General features: G+C 55.8%; 6 protein-coding genes across 6 annotated transcripts, besides 3 other annotated features; 2 read left to right on the forward strand and 4 right to left on the reverse strand.

Moving 5' to 3' along the window:
- Positions 1-462: 462 nt before the first annotated feature.
- Positions 463-1,936: a sequence feature (possible transcribed region).
- Positions 576-1,089: a sequence feature (possible transcribed region).
- A 1,536-nt stretch (positions 1,937-3,472) lies between the features above and the next one.
- Positions 3,473-4,585, reverse strand: CYME_CMO263C (hypothetical protein, conserved; the record flags this gene model as incomplete). The annotated part of the gene is made up of 1 exon (XM_005537584.1): positions 3,473-4,585. The coding sequence occupies one exon, from the start codon at positions 4,583-4,585 to the stop codon at positions 3,473-3,475; it is 1,113 nt and encodes a 370-aa protein (XP_005537641.1).
- Positions 4,586-4,793: 208 nt separating this feature from the next.
- Positions 4,794-7,127: a sequence feature (possible transcribed region).
- CYME_CMO265C (hypothetical protein) lies at positions 5,513-7,585 on the reverse strand (the record flags this gene model as incomplete). Its single annotated transcript, XM_005537585.1, has 1 exon — positions 5,513-7,585. One exon carries the CDS (start codon positions 7,583-7,585, stop codon positions 5,513-5,515), a length of 2,073 nt encoding a protein of 690 aa, XP_005537642.1.
- A 2,011-nt stretch (positions 7,586-9,596) lies between these two features.
- CYME_CMO266C (hypothetical protein, conserved) lies at positions 9,597-11,006 on the forward strand (the record flags this gene model as incomplete). The annotated part of the gene is made up of 1 exon (XM_005537586.1): positions 9,597-11,006. One exon carries the CDS (start codon positions 9,597-9,599, stop codon positions 11,004-11,006), a length of 1,410 nt encoding a protein of 469 aa, XP_005537643.1.
- Positions 11,007-12,508: 1,502 nt separating this feature from the next.
- On the reverse strand, positions 12,509-14,555 carry CYME_CMO267C (similar to ATP-dependent RNA helicase; the record flags this gene model as incomplete). The annotated part of the gene is made up of 2 exons (XM_005537587.1): positions 12,509-13,669; positions 13,971-14,555. 2 exons carry the CDS (start codon positions 14,553-14,555, stop codon positions 12,509-12,511), a joined length of 1,746 nt encoding a protein of 581 aa, XP_005537644.1.
- Positions 14,556-14,730: 175 nt separating this feature from the next.
- On the forward strand, positions 14,731-15,438 carry CYME_CMO268C (hypothetical protein, conserved; the record flags this gene model as incomplete). The annotated part of the gene is made up of 1 exon (XM_005537588.1): positions 14,731-15,438. One exon carries the CDS (start codon positions 14,731-14,733, stop codon positions 15,436-15,438), a length of 708 nt encoding a protein of 235 aa, XP_005537645.1.
- An 857-nt stretch (positions 15,439-16,295) lies between these two features.
- On the reverse strand, positions 16,296-17,546 carry CYME_CMO269C (probable glucose 6 phosphate/phosphate translocator; the record flags this gene model as incomplete). The annotated part of the gene is made up of 1 exon (XM_005537589.1): positions 16,296-17,546. The coding sequence occupies one exon, from the start codon at positions 17,544-17,546 to the stop codon at positions 16,296-16,298; it is 1,251 nt and encodes a 416-aa protein (XP_005537646.1).
- Between the last annotated feature and the right edge of the window lie 1,278 nt (positions 17,547-18,824).

Below are 18,824 nucleotides of genomic sequence, written 5' to 3' on the forward strand. Positions count from 1 at the left end.
GCTGCATGCGACAGCGTCTCCTACAATCTAAAGGAGATATCTGTGAACGCCCGACAACTACGCGAACTTAACATCAATCAATGCACTACCTTCCGTTTGGTATCGTACCGCTCGAGGGCATGCTGCGTGGACCATGCGCGCTCTCCCTGGTATTTCTACGGCGAGTGTTGCGCTGGATATCCGAAGAGCTGCAGGCGCGTTCATCGGACAACTTAACTGTAGTTTCGCTGCCGTCAGCCAACGAGCGCCTTCCTCGCATATTCAGGATAATGAAGCTAACCTAGGGACAGCGCTGGCATACTCATATCGCCATCGTGGCGTTCGCGTGTGCCGCGCGCTCAACACCGGTGTCAGGTGATCGTAGAGCATTGAACAGCTCGCGATGTTCCCGCCTTGGGATCTTGTTCAGAACCTTTTCATGGATATATAGCCTCAAAATTCGAAGTAAAGCAATAGGGGTTTATGGATGCAAACGAGGTTTTAGGATTCGCGGTTGTCGTTTTCCAATGCCTGCTTCGACGCGCTGCCGCTGGGACCCTGTACGCTACGAGAATCAAGATGATTCGCAAAGAAATCAAAAAAGGATCTCGTGAAATAACCATAACCGACACCCACTGCATACGTCCTAGCGTCGACGCTTCTCTTTTGTTTACGTGTAGCGCGCTCAAATAACACATTCTTCAAGTCTTCGATCTTTCAAGGCAATTCGTAGGCGCTGCGATTCACGCCGCTTGATGAACGAGGGAACAGAACTCGAAGTCATGTCTTGGCTAATTTTGCACCTGCTCATGCCGAAACTTCATTGAACCGCTCACCTAAAATAATCATCTCTGCTCGAAAGAAAAACCATCGTCTTTGGGCGAACAACGACGAACCGGCGTTCCCTAACAGCCTCAGCATGATACCCCTCACGGGATGTGCGCCTTGAGGCACCCGCATCCTCTGTTTGCACGTAAAGGGTCTCGGACTAGGCCTTGAGTCGGTGCAGTGATGCTTTCCAGTGGAGCGTGCGACATCCCGGTACAAGAAGCGAGCCGAGGCAGGTCGAAATCGCTCGCTTTGATCCCCATTCTCGATTTTCCTTCTGGTACGTGTGCGGCATCATGGATAACCTCGGGTGCCACAAATCTTCTGTGCTATGGAGCAGCATGCGCTAGTGTGTGCGGCGGAGCGCTTTCTCGCCAAGGATATCAACCAGACCAGACCCGTGATCGTAGAATACGGCATCGAGCGCGGAAAAGGAGCAGGGCATCGAGAGTAGCGTTCTGTTCAGGTCATGCGTATGTACAGCACAGAGAGTCAAGCGGTCACGTGCCACAATACGAATCCCAGTTGAGGAGTCATTGGAGAGGGTATGGGCATAGGTGTCACCTGTCGAGTGTCACCTTGGCGAAATGCGCACCGAGGCTGCATACAAGTACGATGCAACTGGCGAGCGAAGCGTCGATCACCACGACTGTCTATATATGGAATGCGTCGACAACAGCTGGCAGCCAAGAAATCGGGACTTGAACAATGCCATCAGCATGCTTCGACCACTGACAACGAAGCTGGAGGAGCGGCGAGACTGGCGTCCTTGAAGCCGGCGATAAGAGACAGAAAACCGGTCCAGTTGCGGAAAACGCTCGCAAATTCTCGTGGCGGTGATCGTGAGAAGAGGCCCGAAAAATAATTATATCGTACACTCGACTAACAAGGCCCGCTTCTTTTCATGCCGACGTGGGTGTAAACCCGTCGACGCAGCCGGCCCCGTCATCCGACCAGATACTGCAAGGACACATGTCAGAATACGGTGCACTCGTACCAGCAGTTCGGTGTGGCGCTCACCACCATCGGATCATGCCGTACGCAAGCAATCGATCAATACAAGACGCCCGAGAAGACAGTTCATCGACAACTCGATCACCGCTATGTCGGATAAACCCGCCTTTTTACCGTCGCCAATGCTTCGATTCGTCTGAGAAGCATGATCGATTCTGTCGGAATGAGCGTCGAATGAAAACGGCGGACTGCGTTCTGGAACCGCAGCGAACTCGGATACGAGATCCCCACCCCGGGAACAGCTCTTTAGGGACAGAGACTCCTGGGCCTGTAGACAAGCGGAACAAACGTCGCGGTCAAGATGCACGCGTACGAATCTCGGTATCGTCGAATCCCGAACCCGACATGACACCGCAACGCCTACCCGATCCGGAGCCGGAGAGAGTTCATGCTGTGGATATACTCAAGTCGAGTTGGCCTCGTTAAGCGTTTCACCGGAACGCGACACAATGCCCAGATGTAGCGACACGATCAGCAATGATAGCACCAACATTGCGTCCGCTGGAGCATCATAGCATTCGTTTGCTATCCGATACGAACGTCGATTCAGTACAAGCGGGCATGCCAGCCCAGACTAGGAAGTTCCCAGTCCGAAAGGCGTCGTCATGCAGTGCTGGATTCCATTTTACGACGATTGCGGTGAGTATCTGTACCGCTGCTGCTGCGGCTGGTGGCGGTGGTGGCGGTGGCGGCGGCGGCGGTGATATCCGTCCAGACCGCCGCGTAACCCAGCCAGCAAGCAGCCGTGAACATGCAACAGGGCCACAACACCCAGTTCTGCACACCCTCGCCTACAGACTCATTCGAAAGATGGTGAATAAAGAATACTGGTAGTGTATATCTTCATTGCAACCGCTCGAGCGTGGTGCAAGACACAGTTCTAATCATCGTCTGTAAGCAGTAGGTGGATGACGTCTGCGGCATCGGCAGCGATGATAGCGCGGGTTGCATCCCCGCGGCCTCGCTTGCCGTTTTGCGTTTCATGCGCACTAACATGAATTCGCGTGCTCGATGACGCTTCTTGCAAGGCATGAACGCATGCCCGATGACAAGCGCCCACCTGAACTTGACTGCTAGAAAGCAAAGCAGGTGCAGTTTCCTAATCGTTCCAGCAGAAGCACCACCGCGTAGGCTCTTCCCATTTTGTTTTTGGTGAACCGCCGTTTCGGAACTTGCCGCGAGACTTCCTGCGCCCGTCAAGGGCGTGCTCCGATATCGTACGCGCATCGCTTGCGAGCAAGACGGTGCGATTCGTCGTACTCGATCGCTGTTGCTGGTGGCAGCGTTAGCGCTTGTCTCGCGCCCCGAGTATCAGCGCTCAGCCGCTGATGATGTCCATCGCGTTTCGTGCCTGCCCGTGCGCTTGCTACCCAAGGGGCTGCTAGCTCGCGGGTCCATGTTGCGGTGAAGCGGTCGTCTGAAGCACAAGATGCAGTCGTCAGGCGTTCCTGACGGTCGCGCACGCGCTCCGACCCAGAGAGCTCTCTCCTCCGAGCATCGCCGAGCAGGACGCCAATTCGCTCTCCCGGACCGAGGTTCATCAACGAGTCCAGTACCGGTAGACGTCATCGGTTTTGAAACAGAAGAGGACTCCAACCGACTTCGAGCACTTCTCTGTCCCCAGATGGACGCTGGACACAAATACACGCGCTTAGATTCGATCCAATGGTACAGGAGCCTGCGCAGCATCGTCGCCCTCTTCGACGCACCGTTGTACGTACTCCTCGAACGATTCAAAATCATACCGAAACTGACCTAATTTGGCACGCGAACGTGAAGTATCGAAACGCTTTCCCGCTGGTCGAGCACTGCCACCACCACGAACGGCTTCCGATTCTGCGGTAAAGACAGGCATTGGGCTCTTTGCGTACATCGGATGTCGTCGAGCGACCTCGCAGATCTCACGTCGCGAGAGCGGCTTTGCATCGGCAACGACAAGCGTCTCGCGCTCGAGACCCGGTTGCTCCAGTGCCGCTACAACCGCACGTGCCGCGTCATGGTAGCTTACGAGACTGATGAGCCCGTCGGGTGGACCACCAGTGACGGTTCCCCGACTAAGCCAGAAGCGGTGCGGGCCGCGTTCCAACGTGTACAGGCCGGCCAATCGAAGCACCGTACCGCCGGCATCGCGTACGACTTGTTCACACGCCAGAAGTTTCAGTGCCGACGGTGACGCGCCCGGCTCCGTCGGGTCCGTCACCACAGGCGAGTCTTCGCGAAGCACCGTCGGCGTCAAAGGCTCGCGGTACACGCCGATGGAAGAGGTGAAAACAAACGCAGCCGTTTCGGTGTCTGGTGTGCGTGCGACCCAGTATCGCTCCACTGCGCGACGAACCGCGGCAACATAGTCCTCGTTTTGCGACGGTGGTGCACAGAAGACGACGCGACGAAAGCGATCGAGACCGTAAGTTGCGGCATCCGCAAGCCGCAGTTCCAGAAACGGCAGGGTCGCACGCAGGACGCCGTGCGACGCAGGTGTGCGGCTCTCAGCCACAATTCGGGACGACGGGTATTTTTCGTGCCACATCGCAGCCACCGCACGACCAAGCACTCCTGGTCCGACGATCAGTAGCTCGTTCGGGTCCGCGGGTGGCCTGCTGGCGGACTCGTTGCCAGCGAGCATCCTGGTCGTTGCGCCGCCTCTCAAATGGACACCGTTTCGAACACTGCTCCCGTTCCGATTGCGAACGCTTTCACAAGCTGGTCTAGAGTGGCGTCCACGTGCCTCTGGTCCTAGCCGCCAAAGCGCAAGCGCTACGAACATGAGTCGTTTAGGCAACGGGATGACGTGTTCTACAGTAGGTTTTTCGCTGCGCTGGAAACGCGACGTCGTACGCGATCACAAAGCGGCAGCGACGTCTAGTGTGCAGTAATGTGTAGGTAGATTCTAAAATATTCAGTATTGTCCAGTTGCTTTGTACAGCATCACGAAGATCGCGTCGATCCACATCTCCGAGAATGTTGGCGTCTCTGTGCGATACCCGTATGCACAGTCTGTTTCGTGCGGTACGCCTGGGGCGTACCCAGCATACGCTGCTGACACCACCAGCTACGGATGTCGTGTGCATGCATCGAACAGTGCGTGTTCGGAGATTGCAGGACAAGTTGTAGCTGCCGGAGCCGGGTCCATAAGCGCTGGATCGGGACAACTCGGGGAATGCACCGAGTTGGGAGCCATCATAAGCGGTGCACACGTTGGATAGATTTGTCGCTGTCGCGCGTTTCACGAAGCGAATCTCGACAGCTAATCACCTGGACGGGTCGTGTGCACGTGAAGATCGCGGAGTCAGCGTGTGTGTCGACGCGCAGAATTCGTTGGGTTCTGGCGTCGACAGATGCCCTCGACTGTGCAGCGCGCCGTGCTTGTTCACCATGGTGCCGGTCCAACAGACCCAAAGTTTGAAACTTGCCTGCCGTGTTAGGTGTCAGGGGTCCATCGCGAGCTTCCAAAAAATATTTCGGAAAGCGTTCTATTCTTGCGCTGCAGCGGTGCCAGCGGCCTTGCCATGCGTCTGGTGCTTGCCGAACCGCACGCGAGTCGTCATGATCAGACACAATGCATATCGTACTCGCTTGCGCTGTCGCAGAGCGAGCGCAATCCTTGTAGCACGCTGGTGTCGTTGCTCTCTCGGACAGACGGCACGCGGAGAATGCACTGATGCAGACGAGCCACCGCAGGCATGGCGTTCGCCTACTGCGCTTGGCCCACGGCCGGTGAATCCCGCGCTGGACTTTTGGCATCACATCGGCTATCACAAGCTGATCCCGCCTGCGCTCGAGGTCGTATACTGAACAAATATCCGTCGGCATGTGCCGTACGCTTTGGTGAGCTCGGAAATACATGGCGCTCGGGCGCAGGGATCGGTTCGATGATGAAGCCACGAGCAAGCATTTCGTTCTCCGCCGTAATTCGCTGGCGGCGCAGCGCCTCATCAGCACTGAGATCGTCATCTGGATACAGTTTCTCAGCGGCACACACGTGCCAATCTATGGGTGCTCGTAGCACGTCTGGATCGCCTTCGCGATTGAAGGTTCCCACAGTCTTAACATCTTGTGGTAACCGACCACGTTTGGGTATCCATAAGAAATGACTGCCTTCATAATAGCAGCACTCCAGGGCGCGCTGAAAATCGATCGTTTCAAAAGTCAGGTGGGGATACTTGGCCTCGTCCATACACATGACCGATTCATGAGCATCCTGTGCATCCTCGAAAAAAGCGATCGCCGGTCCGAACGGAGTATCGACCGCGATCAATTCGTATATGGGAAACTCCTCATCAGACCGGATATACGATAGCACGGAAACTTCCTCGACATCCGTGAACGAGACGCGGACAGGATCACTTACCGGTTCGTGGACACCCTTTGCATTGCCGATTCCGTCGTCAGGAGTCCATCGCTCCTCGTCCACAGGCGGCCGGCTGGACGTGCGCTCATCCAAATCTCGAGGTAGCAAAGCGAGTGGCGAGCGCTCTGCCCCATGCTCTGCAGGTACGAGGTGTCTCGGCTCCGGTGCTACGACTGGAAACGATGACGCTGTGGCGCTTCCAGTCGATCGAGCTCGGCCAGCATCCCCTGATCCCGTACTGCTCGGTTCCGCGGATGTGTCGCTGTCAGCAGTCGCACGACAGCCACCTGTACCGCGTTCCACTGACGCGGGTACAGAGCCGGCCTGCGAGCGCAGCGGATCGCACGATCTATGACAAGGCGTCATCGGGCCACTGGTGCCACCGAGAAAGGAACTGGAGCGGGATCCTACCCCTGGCGTCGCCCCCGATGTCCAGTTCCTCGTCATTTTGGTCTCATTGAGCCAAAAAGGATTCCACTCAGCTAACTCGCGTTCCCATGCAGCAACAGCTGACCGTTTCACAGCGTCAAGAACAAAAGTGGGCGGTGATTCAAAAGTGGGTAGGCCGACTTGCTCCCAAATGAAATCCCAGAGGCGCTCGAGCCACCGCAGAGGACTTCCACGACCACTGATCCCGATGTCACGGTCCATTGGTGGCCCTGGAAGGCAGTCCGCTGACAACGACGGTGCTCCGGATGTCGCATCATACTCTGACACGACGGACTGCTGGCTGTCGTCCGCCCAGGGCCCAAAGCCAAGAAGCCCCCAGAGACCACCGCCCCCGCCTAACCCTCGTTTTCGGCGCCAGCGTTGGAGCATTATCTTGTTGATCTCGTTCAGACGCAACCGGAAATCGTCTTCCGAGCTTGAAAAACTCGCTGGAAGAACCGCGGGGCTCGGGGGCCGCCGCCCTCCAATCGCCACCGTCGACCCGCCTAGCACAGGCTGCTTCGACAGGCTCTCGTTCAATTTCACCAGTTCTCCAAAAAGCTCCCGCCAACGCAAGCGCTCTGCCTCCTCCGTTTCCACCGCATTCTCTGAGGCGCCAGTCCCGACCGCTAGCGCAGCTCGCGGCAAGCAGCGAACGCGAGGTATCCCCGGTCGCTCACGCACCAACAACGTAGACGGTGTCACAACACGTCCATTCGAGCAGCCCGCGCTCAGCGTTGTTGAACTCGGCGATACATAGCCAACACTGAGGCCAGAATCAACCGAGCTCGACTCATGAGAACGCCACCACTGGCTCCGACCTGGAGGCGGCGAAGGCGTTTCCGTAACAGCTGTAGTGCGCTGCGGTGGACGCTTCCACGCATACGGCCAAACAGACGCCTGTAGTGCGCGCTGCCGCCCGGGCTGTGTTGCGGCAAGTGCGTTCGTTGCCTCCGATCGAGCCTGTGCGGGCTTCAGCCAAAACATATGCGTCGTGTTAGAAGGAGCCGTGCCCAGGCCTATAGTCCAATGAAAGACGACGAGTAGCGCGCACTGTTCAAGCGCGTGCGCGCCATCGACGTATCGAGCGCGCCCGGCGGGATTTGGAAATGGGTGCGCAGCGCGCCGAGACGTTGAGATCGCGCCTTCGGCATCATGGACGCGCACGTCGGTTGCTCGCCGCAAATTGCCACGCACGCGATGGGGTCTAGAAGAAACTGTAATAATTTGTAGATTTATGGATGGTATGGATAAGAGGGGACACAGTGCTTGGACGCGCGATCGCCGCAGCTGGGACACGAATGGACACAAGCAGGGCGCTGATGCTCGGTGCTCCCGGAGCGCGCTGCACGCATCACAGAGGCTTCATTCGTTCTCCTGTGTGTGATGTCTTCTCGTCGACGAATCCGTTCTCATCTTCATGCTGGCGATCGTTGTTCGAGCCATGGATGATGGCACATCTCGCCTTGCGAGAGCCGCCCGGGTACAGCGCAAAGATGGAGGGTATCATGAAACGTTCGGGGTTCATGTTCATATGGTTGTTCGGGTTCGCGAGGTACTTGATTGCGCCGTATTCGTAAACAACCGAGTCGCCCCTGAATAAAATAACGTTGAAGCGGTATTCAGCATAATTTTCATGGAGGGCATGCACTCGCTCGTTTCTCCTCGACGTTTCCCCCGTGCCAAGCATTAGGCGTCTGTTGCAGGTAACGTTGAAAAGCTCCTCCGGAACCTCGACCGTTTTCAATTCCATAACGTAATCGTACATCTCTTTCAATAAATGGATTATTCCTGAAGAAGCCTTGCAAACACTCAAGGAGCTGGACGCGACACGGTTTCTGATAGCCTCTGGCAGCTTTTCCTCATAGGGATCCTTGATATTCCATAGAAGAAAGGCTTTCACCTCTATCTCGTCGATCTGCAATCTTTCGGCTAGCTTCTGACGTCGGACCTCCGGCTTTCGCTTCTTTTCTTCTCCTGTTCCTTTTTACTCGGTTGTGAATTTCGTGTTGTTCTGGCAGCCGGTGATACCGGCCCAGCAAGATCCTCGACTTCCTTCTGCATAATGCTATGTTTTTGGAAGAAACACACTTTGAACGCATCTGCTATAAACCGTGAAAAATCTCTTGAATCCACTTACTTGACGCTTGAAGCACAACTGAAATGAAAGACTGTATTTTGTCACAACTTTAACCGAAATATATCTTGTACGGTAGAACGAAACGCTATTCGTTAGAAGCGCGTTCCTCCTCAACGGCGAGATGCGCGTCGTTGCTCTCGGCTGCGGAATATGGAGGTGCGCGACCCGACCCCAATATATAGAACAAAGAGCAGAAACTAACCACTAACTTGCAACGACGTTACGATTTCTTTCCCTCTCTATGATAAACATGAAAAGAGGGTAGGGCTTTTCGTGCTGTCGAACGTTCGCCTTCTAGGCCGAGGTTCCCGCGGGCCGGACGAGTCTGCCGTGCAATCGCTCCGTATTCCTCTGCAGTGGCAGGTGCTGTGGTGAGATCTGAGCAACTCTTCTGCAGCGCAGGTAATTCTGGGACTCGGAGCGGGTAGCATGCGTCTGGGCGTTGCGCTTGTCCTAGTGGACATCTAGTGTGTCGCTTCGCGCTGTCGCAGGTAGTACGTTTGTCTGTGCAGATCGCAGGCTCCCAGCATGATAACTAGCCCTGATTCCGTGTCAGATGGAGCATCCCTCGATCCGACGCCCTATGCGGTTTGGCAAAGCCGTTCCAGCGTGGTGCTGCATCCCTACCAACGATATAGGCGCTTTGGCTGGAACTCAAAGCAGGCACTCGGCATAAGATAGAGCCTAGGAAAACGCCAGCACATCCGAGAGGAAGTAAAACGAACGGAGCCTGGAAACAGAGCGTGGAATCATGGATACGTCAACGCGCGCTATTCTCAAGGGCATCGGTCACGGAACGCTGGCCTCTGTGTCAACGACTCGCTCGAAACCGAATTCCGTTACGTCTCGCCTCTTCGTATGCGTGCGCTTTGGCAGAGACTCGCACGAGCGCCGAGAGAGTTGTGGCTCATCTACTTGTTGAAACTACTCTCTTCCTATGCATACTTCAGTCTCTCGTTAGCGCTCGTCCTCTACCTGTCAGAGACGCTCGGCTACGATGACGAAACTGCAGGTCTACTGTACGGGCTCTACGGGGTCGTTGCCAGCGCGTACGGCCTTGCGAGTGGCTGGCTCATCGATCGTCTGGGAGCACGTCGATCGTTGCTTTTCGGTGCAGCGCTGGGCACGCTTGGGCGCACTGCTTTGGCGGTGCTTTCGCAACGCCTCGTGGTGACAACGCTGCTGGTCACGGTGCTTCCGTTCGCCGAGTGTCTTGGGGTGCCTGTGCTAACAATATGCATCAAGCGGTATACGAGTGGCAAAGACGGTACTCGCACAGTGGCGTACTCGTTGTTCTACACGGTCATGAACGTTGCAGCGCTCTTGGCCGGGCCTGCCGTGGACCTCTGCCACCGATTCTGGGACTTGCGCGCCCTCTTCTGGACCTGTGCGCTCGCCAGCGCGGCCATGTTCGGTATCATCCTCCTGGGCGTCCGTGAAATCGAAGTCGACGCAGAAGGCCGAACTCGTGATTTTGTTTCACCGTTTGCGGGAGAGACGGTTTTGGAATCCCTGCGGCGCCTGGCCGTGGACCAGCGCTTCTGGCGCCTGCTCGTTTTCACGACGCTCATTGTGGGTGTTCGACTCATTTTCCGGCACCTGGACGCAACATTACCCAAGTATATGACTCGAGTGTTCGGTGAAAGTGCCCCATTCGGACTATTCTATGCAATTAATCCATTCATGATCATCACTCTGGTGCCGGTTCTTGGCGTTTACACCAGTCATATCGATCATTTCCAGATGATCCTATACGGATCATTTCTTTCGGGATTCTCGGTGTTTTGGATGATGCTCGGTGATCGGTACTGGACGGTGGCTTTGTTCATCATGACGCTGTCTCTGGGCGAAGCGGTGTACTCGCCGCGGGTGTACGATTACACAATGGCAATCGCTGCGCGTGGTAGCGAGGGCACCTACACCTCGTTGGCGAGCCTGCCACTATTCGGCGTACAGTTTTTCACTGGCTGGATGAGCGGCACCTTGCTGCAGCGATATTGTCCTGCGAGCCCGGCCAGCGCTCGGCAGCCTCGAAAAATGTGGTTCATTATCGCGTTGGCAACCGCTTGGTCCCCACTAGGAATGTGGTTTGCTCGCAACTGGCTACGAACGGACGTTGCGTCGCGAAAGGCGACCGCATCCGCGGACGCATCACCGGCGAATGCCAATGTCGAGTACGCAACGACAGTTGAGGCCCCGGATGCCGAACAAATGACGAAGCGAGCTGTACCCGAAGACAGCATTAGCCAAAGCGTATCAATTGAATAATCTTGTCAAGGCGGACGGCCCCGATCGTTGATCAGGTAGTACATACAAAACGATACCGAGCGGATGTTATCGCCACGATGGATGATCGCTAGCAGCCGCCAAGTCACAGGAAAAAGGCTCCAAATGCTTCGTACGCGTCGTCATGCACGGCATACGACGCGACTCCAGTCTCGATATCGCGTTGGTTCGCTCTTGATGCGGCTCCGTCGAGTCACGTTTCCGAATACGGCACGCTCACCATGACTCGGTCTGAAGCCTTCGGTCATACCAAACAACATAGCAGCAGCGTAGCGGCTGTACCCGAACAATGAGATTCGTTGTGAGTTATCGTGTGGCATTCATGGCGAGGTCGCAACGCTAGCACTCCCTGAACCAGGCTTGTTACCCGAGCACAGTGGATAGACCAGGAGCTGCAGGACGTCTGCAACCCTCATGGAGCGCGCTCAGTCGAACACACTACAATACAAGGGCCCGCTCTTCAGCTGTGATGATTCGTCACCACATGTATCCGAGCTAATCGGGGCACGCCTCTGAATCATCACGCTCTGGGGCACCGATGTCGTTGCCGGTACCCCGCTGCGTTCGAATCATGAACGCCCAAGCCGTGTTACTCGTTTCGCGAAAGCAATGATATTGCTGCCGATTCCGCGTGAATCGTAGGGATTTCTTTACGAACAAGCGGTGATTGCGCAAACCTGCTCCCGACCTTGCAGGCCGCTGTGCTCCATCGACGCTCGTTCACCCGGCAAATACGAGACTTTATGGGTAAGGGTATGCATGGGCTCGATGGCAAGCGACCGAGCGCGACTCCAAGGAACGGCACGCATCATCCTTCGACAGGCAAGATACAATATCAACGCTCATGGTCAGCGCGTTTCCCCCCTAAGATATCCTGAGCGCATCGTTCCGGTACAATCGCTCGTTACCATCAGATATCGAGTGCGTTGCGTACTGCCAAACTCGATACGATGCGAGATATGTTTTTTCCCCAGAGATGACAATAGCTACCAGGCAAGCGTTGCGAGGGACTTTTCGTCGGTTGCAGAGCCCCATGCAGGCATCGCGTGCAGTTGTTGCGGCAGATATGGCAACACCGATGATCAGCTCGTTCGCATCTGCCCGTGACATGCACGAATACATCATGATATACGGTACCCGCGATGCATCGTAATTGCAGCGCTTGGCCAGACGACGACACCCGTCGGCATTGCGCTCCATTCCCGCACACAATCCACAAAGATAGCATCCTATGGAGTATGGTTTCCGCGCTATGAAGGCAGCGCTCGGTCACGGGGTTGCGTATGTCACCGAAACTTGCACTGTCGTTGCGCCTTGGTCGTACCCTGGTAGACGTCACCCGATTCGGCCCATGCCTGGCGATTGTTGTTGCACTCGCTTACAGTACAATGCAGTTCAGCGTTGAAGCGCTTCTAGCGCAAGCGCTGAACTGCCCCTCAACGCCTACACAGATGCAGGAACCCAGCAGGAACCTAAATTGCAGATCAACGAGACCAGCGCAAAAGTCCGCGATGTAGTTGCACTTCGAGGAGCTCGGCTCCAACCTCTCGTACAAGGCGATTCAGAATGGAGAGCTGCTGCCCCGATTGCGATATCAGGTTCACAACGCAGCCGCGGCGGTGAAAACGCCCAGTCCGGCCTGCACGATGTGCGTAGTGAATGGGGTCGGTCGGCAAGCCCGCTGCGTTGATGACAAGCCCCACATCCGGGAAATCGAGACCGCGAGCTGTCAGTTCCGTTGTAACCAGCACTCGAATGATGCCGTTCCGAAAGTAGTCCATGACTTGTGCCCGTTGAAACTTGCTTTTTCGGGGACCGCTGCCCTCTATGCGGCCGGATAAGGCTGCCGCAATGACGCCTCGTGCATCGAGTCTCTCTGCGTAAATATCTGCCGTGCGTTGATCAGGCACGAACACCAGAGTCTGTATCACAGCTTCGTTGGTGAGTTCAAGATTCTCGGTGCGGAGATGATCGGGATCGTCCCAGGATTGCTTCAGTGGATCCACGGGAGACACCAGCAATCGGGTGACGGCATAGGTGAGCCTCCGAATGGTGTCCATTCGCAGATGGTCCGGCACCTTGAGGTAAAAATGACGGATGGATTTCGGTAGCAGTGCCTGGCTGGTGTCGGCACCATGCCCGGTGCGCAGTAGGAATGGTTGCTTACGCGTGCACTGTAGCGCCGTTCGCAAAACGTGCGGCTGATCGCTAGTTGCCGAAACAAAAACAAACTGGCGCTCCTTTCCAGACGACGTCGGCGAGCGAAAATGGCGCAACAAGCGCTCTGTTTCCTCTAAGTGAACACCTTCGAGCAGGCGGTCTGCCTCATCGAGCACCACGGTTTCGAACGAGGCCGCGGGAAGCCTACGACCTCTGCGATCGATCATCACCTCGATCAGGCGTCCCGGGGTACCCACAATGACCTGCGGTGGCAACTTGCGGAGGCGCTCGAGCTGTCTCTCCACACTGGTCAGGCCGATCAGGCCCTGCGCTCGAATGCTCAAGGATGCAAAACGCTCACATTCGCGGACGACCTGAACGACTAGTTCCTGACTCGGAACCATGACGAGTAAGGTAGGCGCGCTTCGTGCCGAGCCCCGCTCAATCTCCTCGCAAAGAGTATCGATCGTTGGTAGCAGATATGCCTAAACTCGATGCCAGCTCACTTCAATGGTTAGTTTTCTTGTTCGCTTTCAGCAGGAGCACTGAGGCTCGCGCTTCCGTTGCCCGGCCTGGAGCGGCAGGGCATGACGACTCGAGCGAGTCTCGGTCTCCCGAAGCAACCCTCGCGTCGTTCAACCGACGGAAAGTCTCTTTGCTCTCGGCCGCATTCCATCGATAGGACGCTAAGCGCTCAGCAACGCGACTGGCGCTCGCCGCCGCGTCGTCCGATCGTCAAACTTCGGCCTAGTTCCTCAAAGCCGCAGCGCATAATCCATAACTTACCCATGTCTTCCCGGAGCCTGTAGGCGCCTTAATCACGCCGCTCTGACCTGTTCTCAAAAGAGGAATCGCACGACGCTGCACCAAGGTCGGTGCGTTGATGCCGTTTGCAGCCAGTATCGCCCGCACTTTTGCATTCGCGACCAGAGCGGAAAAGTCAGCGTCAGCATTCGCTATCTCCGCTTCGCTGTCACCGGGTATGAGATACGAGTCTATCAGGGAAGCCGACGCTGCTTCCACCTGCTCAGCTGGGCTCTTTTCGACCGCCGGAGACGGCGGCAGCTTCGCAGATGAACCCGAACGTTGCCGTCGCTTTTCACCTGGGGGTGAAGCCAAGGCTTCTTGCCCGTTGCCGTTCCGTTTCTGTGCAAAGCTAGCTGGTTTACCATAGCCGTTTTTAGGGCCGTCACGAGCACTCGGTGGACCGGAAGCATCCCGACGTCGCGGGCGCTCGCGAGCCATGCACCACCAGCGATGCCGGCTGTAGCAACGTTCGCTGCTCCTCTCCAAAGCAGTGGAATTGTGCTTTCTCGCTGAGGGCACACTTGGGCTCAACGCAATCCAAGACGGTATTTCCGTAATCGCCATCGAAAGAAAACCTCTTGAAGCACGCTCAGCGAAGAGGCCGTCGAGTCCAGCGGTGCCAGGACGCTGTGCACGTCGCCGCGGGGCACTGGAATGACCCTCGCCCTCCTGCAACCCGCGCTGCACCTTGTTGTGCTGAACGAGTTGATCGTCGTAGAGGTAATCACGCGGTTTCCGCATGCTTGGAACGATATTCGGGACCGGGTTATTGTTCTTGGTCCCAGTAACGCCAACTCTGATGAAACTGCGGAAACGATCACTACCTGGTACTTGTGCTGCGAGCAGTCGCCGCGCTGGTGCTGTGCGAGCCCAGGTCGAGCGCTCTTCCCCAGAAGCAGAAGCGGTTCAGTTACCCGATCGTTCGGCGGAAAAGATCCAGAAACATCGCCTTGGAGCGAAGAAGCATGCCGTTGCGTATTATTTGGTAAAAAGCGAGGGTTCAGGGCCGCGCAAGTTCACCGTTGATGACCTTGCGGCGAGTCCTCTGCGTTGCACCAGCTGGGACGGCGTGCGTAACTTCCAGGCCCGCAACGTGCTACTATCCATGCAACTTGGAGACTTTGCCCTCTTCTATCACTCAAACTGTAAGCAAGCGGGGATAGTGGGCATTGTCGAGATCGTCCGGGAAGCCTACGTCGACCAGACCCAATTCGATAGCACGGACTCCGAGGCGTACGACCCCCGTGCGACTCCCGACAAACCACGCTGGTATGCGGTGGACGTGAAACTTCAGTTGAAGCTACCGCGACCGATTCCGTTCGAGGAGTTGAAACAGTATGCAACGCCGGGCGGTCCACTGGACGGTATGCTGCTGTTCTCGCAGGCGCGCTTGAGCGTGCAACCGGTGCGCCCGGAGCATTTTCGATTTATTCTCGGCCTTTTTTGACTCTAGTCAACGAATCGCCTCGAACATAGGAATACAGCGAGGAAGCGCTGTCAAGGAAGTGCGCAGCAGCCCTGGGGAGCGTCTCGGGCGCCGGTTTGCACCAAACGAGCTTCGCTTGCGCGCTTGCCCGCCGTCGGGTATGCCCACGGAACGTGCGACCTGTTGGGTGTAACCACGAGCACATGCTGCCGATGACAGACGCTTTCTGCTATTCTAGAGTTGCTTGCTACGAGGCAAGAATATCCAGCTGTGCGTTTTACGACCATATGGGAGTGGCGGCTTTGCAGCAACTGCGGGGAGACGTTCCCTTTTTTCCTCCAGTTACTGTGTGACGCAAGCATACCATGCCGTGCTTGCTAAGATCATGCGGGAGCGGCGGCTTTTCCAGCAACTGCCCCTAGATGCTTTCCTTTTTCCGAAGTTGCTAGGACGCAAGCACATCATGCCGCTTTTTCTATGATCATGAGTGAGCAGTGGCTTTTTGTAGAGCACGGTATGCACTCCAGAACCGCATCAAGACAACCTGTGTCGATGTGATCGCCTCGATGACGCACTCTTGACGCATGGACGCACAATTCAGAGGGTATCCCTGAGAGACACCAGTGTCAGCTGCTCAAGTCGACGAGCATAGCATGGTGCTCGTCGTTTGCTGTCGCACACGTCACCGCATCAACAAGATTGGTGCAATCCTGCAACCCGGCGATGCTGTGTTTAAACAATAGCCGACCGAAGCACCTCCAGGCCGCGAGGTGAACGCATCCATTTGCTCAGCAGACGCGAATCTCGATTCACCATCATCACGCGCTGGTGAACCGCGCGACCGCATGATCAGGCATTCACGAAAGAAGCTTTAACGATCAGGCGGCCTTTTTCTTGGCTGCGTCTATTTTCTTCTGATCCATATGCTTCGCATACGAATAGATGAGGGTACCACCGACGGCGAGCGCCACACCGAGCCAATTAAGCGGGCGCATGATCGTACCAAATGCGATAACACTGGATAATATGATAGCTAAACGCTTCACGACGTTACCAATCGAGAATGTCAATGGCGAAACATCCTCCAGTACGCCATACGATGCTTCGTTGTACAAGTGATAGAGCAGACTCGCCACTGCGATGTAGCCGAACACAGTGCCAGCGCCGATTCCCGGAATGCGGGACGCGACTTTCGGTAAACCTTCAAAGAGCAACGCCATGGGCAGCTCCAAGAAGAAGCTTATGATTGTGATCAGACCGTAGGTGTTGAAGGCGGTCAAGCTGGCGTCCTTCTTGGTGTCGCCGAGACTCACCTTGGAGGTTACGTTTCGAGCGACAAACGCAAAGTTGCTCGCCATCGCGTTCAGGAAACCAGCCATCGTAAACGTTAACTCGCTGATGGATGAGAGTGCAACCCCAACGATAATGGGAATCATGGCAAAGTACACCATGGGCGAGTAGTACTCGTGGAGAAAGAGCGCGGAACCCAGTGCACCGACCACTGGTTCCGCCGACTTCACCGTGTGCGTGAAGGAAATCGCTACCGACGAGAAAGATAAACAACTTGTCGCATGGCCTATGGTGTGGAAGAGAGACGGCAGAATTAGAGAGCGAATGAGCTTTCCGTTCACCTGCGGACGCCGGCGCAATCCCAGCAGCCACAGCACACTCACGTAGAGCGCTCCGACGCCAAGTTGTATCGTCGATAGAACCCAAGGATACGACCACATATTCAACGTCTTCTTGTTCACGATATTAAAAACGACATTATACAGGTACCACATGAAGAACCAAAAACCGACTTTCAAGCGCTTTCGGCTAAGGCCAAGAAACACGGGTTTCGTCTGCGCGTCACCCGCGCTTGCCGGCATCGGTGACGACGGCGATGATGCGCTCTCCACCGCACAGCACAGCGCGCGACGTGAAACACCCACAGAGTGCACTGGAGCGGAGACGGCAGCACCGACTCGGGCCGGTCTCTTGGGGAGCACAACACCCCCGCAGCGAAACGCCGGCGAACCTTGAGACGCTAACCCAGACGCAGCGTGATGCACACGACTGCGCTGCAGCGTCCCCGTACCTCCGGGATGGACAAAGCTCAAACGCGTAGTGATGCACGCCGCACGCATGGCTAGCACTGCTTCAGAAACGTACGAACAGACCAGGAGAGATACCCAGGAACAGCAACTTCAGTTTCAAGTACGATCGTTTGCACGGCGTGCGCAACGACAGGTGCGGCGTCGATGATCGCGCCCTGGGGCGTCTGTGGCGGGCGGGGCGCCTCGCACTGCGCCAGCGCACATCGCGATGCCGCACCTGCACGCATGGGCCGTACAACATAGTATAAATATGGAAGTATGTAGACGCGTGATGTGTCGCTGGGCGGCGGGTACGCCACAGCCCAGCGCAGCACACAACATATCTGGTCAGTGCGGCGACACGGGTGCGCGTACGCATTACTCGAAGCGCTCGCGGTGTCGGTATGTTCGATATTCACGAGCGGACGCTGCTCCCGGGAGAGTCGAGATCTGGGTCGGCCGGGGCGTATCGAGTGCGCCAAAGCCGCCACTGGATGCTCGAGTACGACCACCAGAGGTATCGTATGTGCCGCAGCTTGTACATTGGCGCACCACCAGAAATTGCAATCCGTACCAGAACCCTGACAAATCCTTGTTGAGTCTACCAGCGGCTATTTCTTATCCGCTCTTTCCCTATAGATACCAGGCATAGTATCCCGTACGTCTCCATCTCATCTTTCCCTATAGATACCAAGCACAGCATCTTGTATATGTCCATCTCATCCTTCCCTATAGATACCAAGCATAGTATCCCGAATATGTCCATCTCATCCTTCCCTATAGATACCAGGCATAGTATCCCGTACGTCTCCATCTCATCTTTCCCTATAGATACCAAGCACAGCATCATGTATATGTCCATCTCATCCTTCCCTATAGATACCAAGCATAGTATCCCGAATATCTCCATCTCATCCTTCCCTATAGATACCAAGCACAGCATCTTGTATATGTCCATCCCATCCTTCCCTATAGATACCAAGCACAGCATCATGTATATGTCCATCTCATCCTTCCCTATAGATACCAAGCACAGCATCTTGTATATGCCCATCTCATCCTTCCCTATAGATACCAAGCACAGCATCTTGTATATGCCCATCTCATCCTTCCCTATAGATACCAAGCACAGCATCTTGTATATGTCCATCCCATCCTTCCCTATAGATACCAAGCACAGCATCTTGTATATGCCCATCTCATCCTTCCCTATAGATACCAAGCATAGTATCCCGAATATCTCCATCATCGACATAGCAGCGTCAGCGCTATGGACACCGTGCCTCCGCTGCGTCGATGGAAACGCGCGGCCGACGGCGCATCGGCCGG

This window comes from Cyanidioschyzon merolae, chromosome 15 (assembly GCF_000091205.1).
Source record: "Cyanidioschyzon merolae strain 10D DNA, chromosome 15, complete genome".
Taxonomy (NCBI): domain Eukaryota; phylum Rhodophyta; class Bangiophyceae; order Cyanidiales; family Cyanidiaceae; genus Cyanidioschyzon; species Cyanidioschyzon merolae.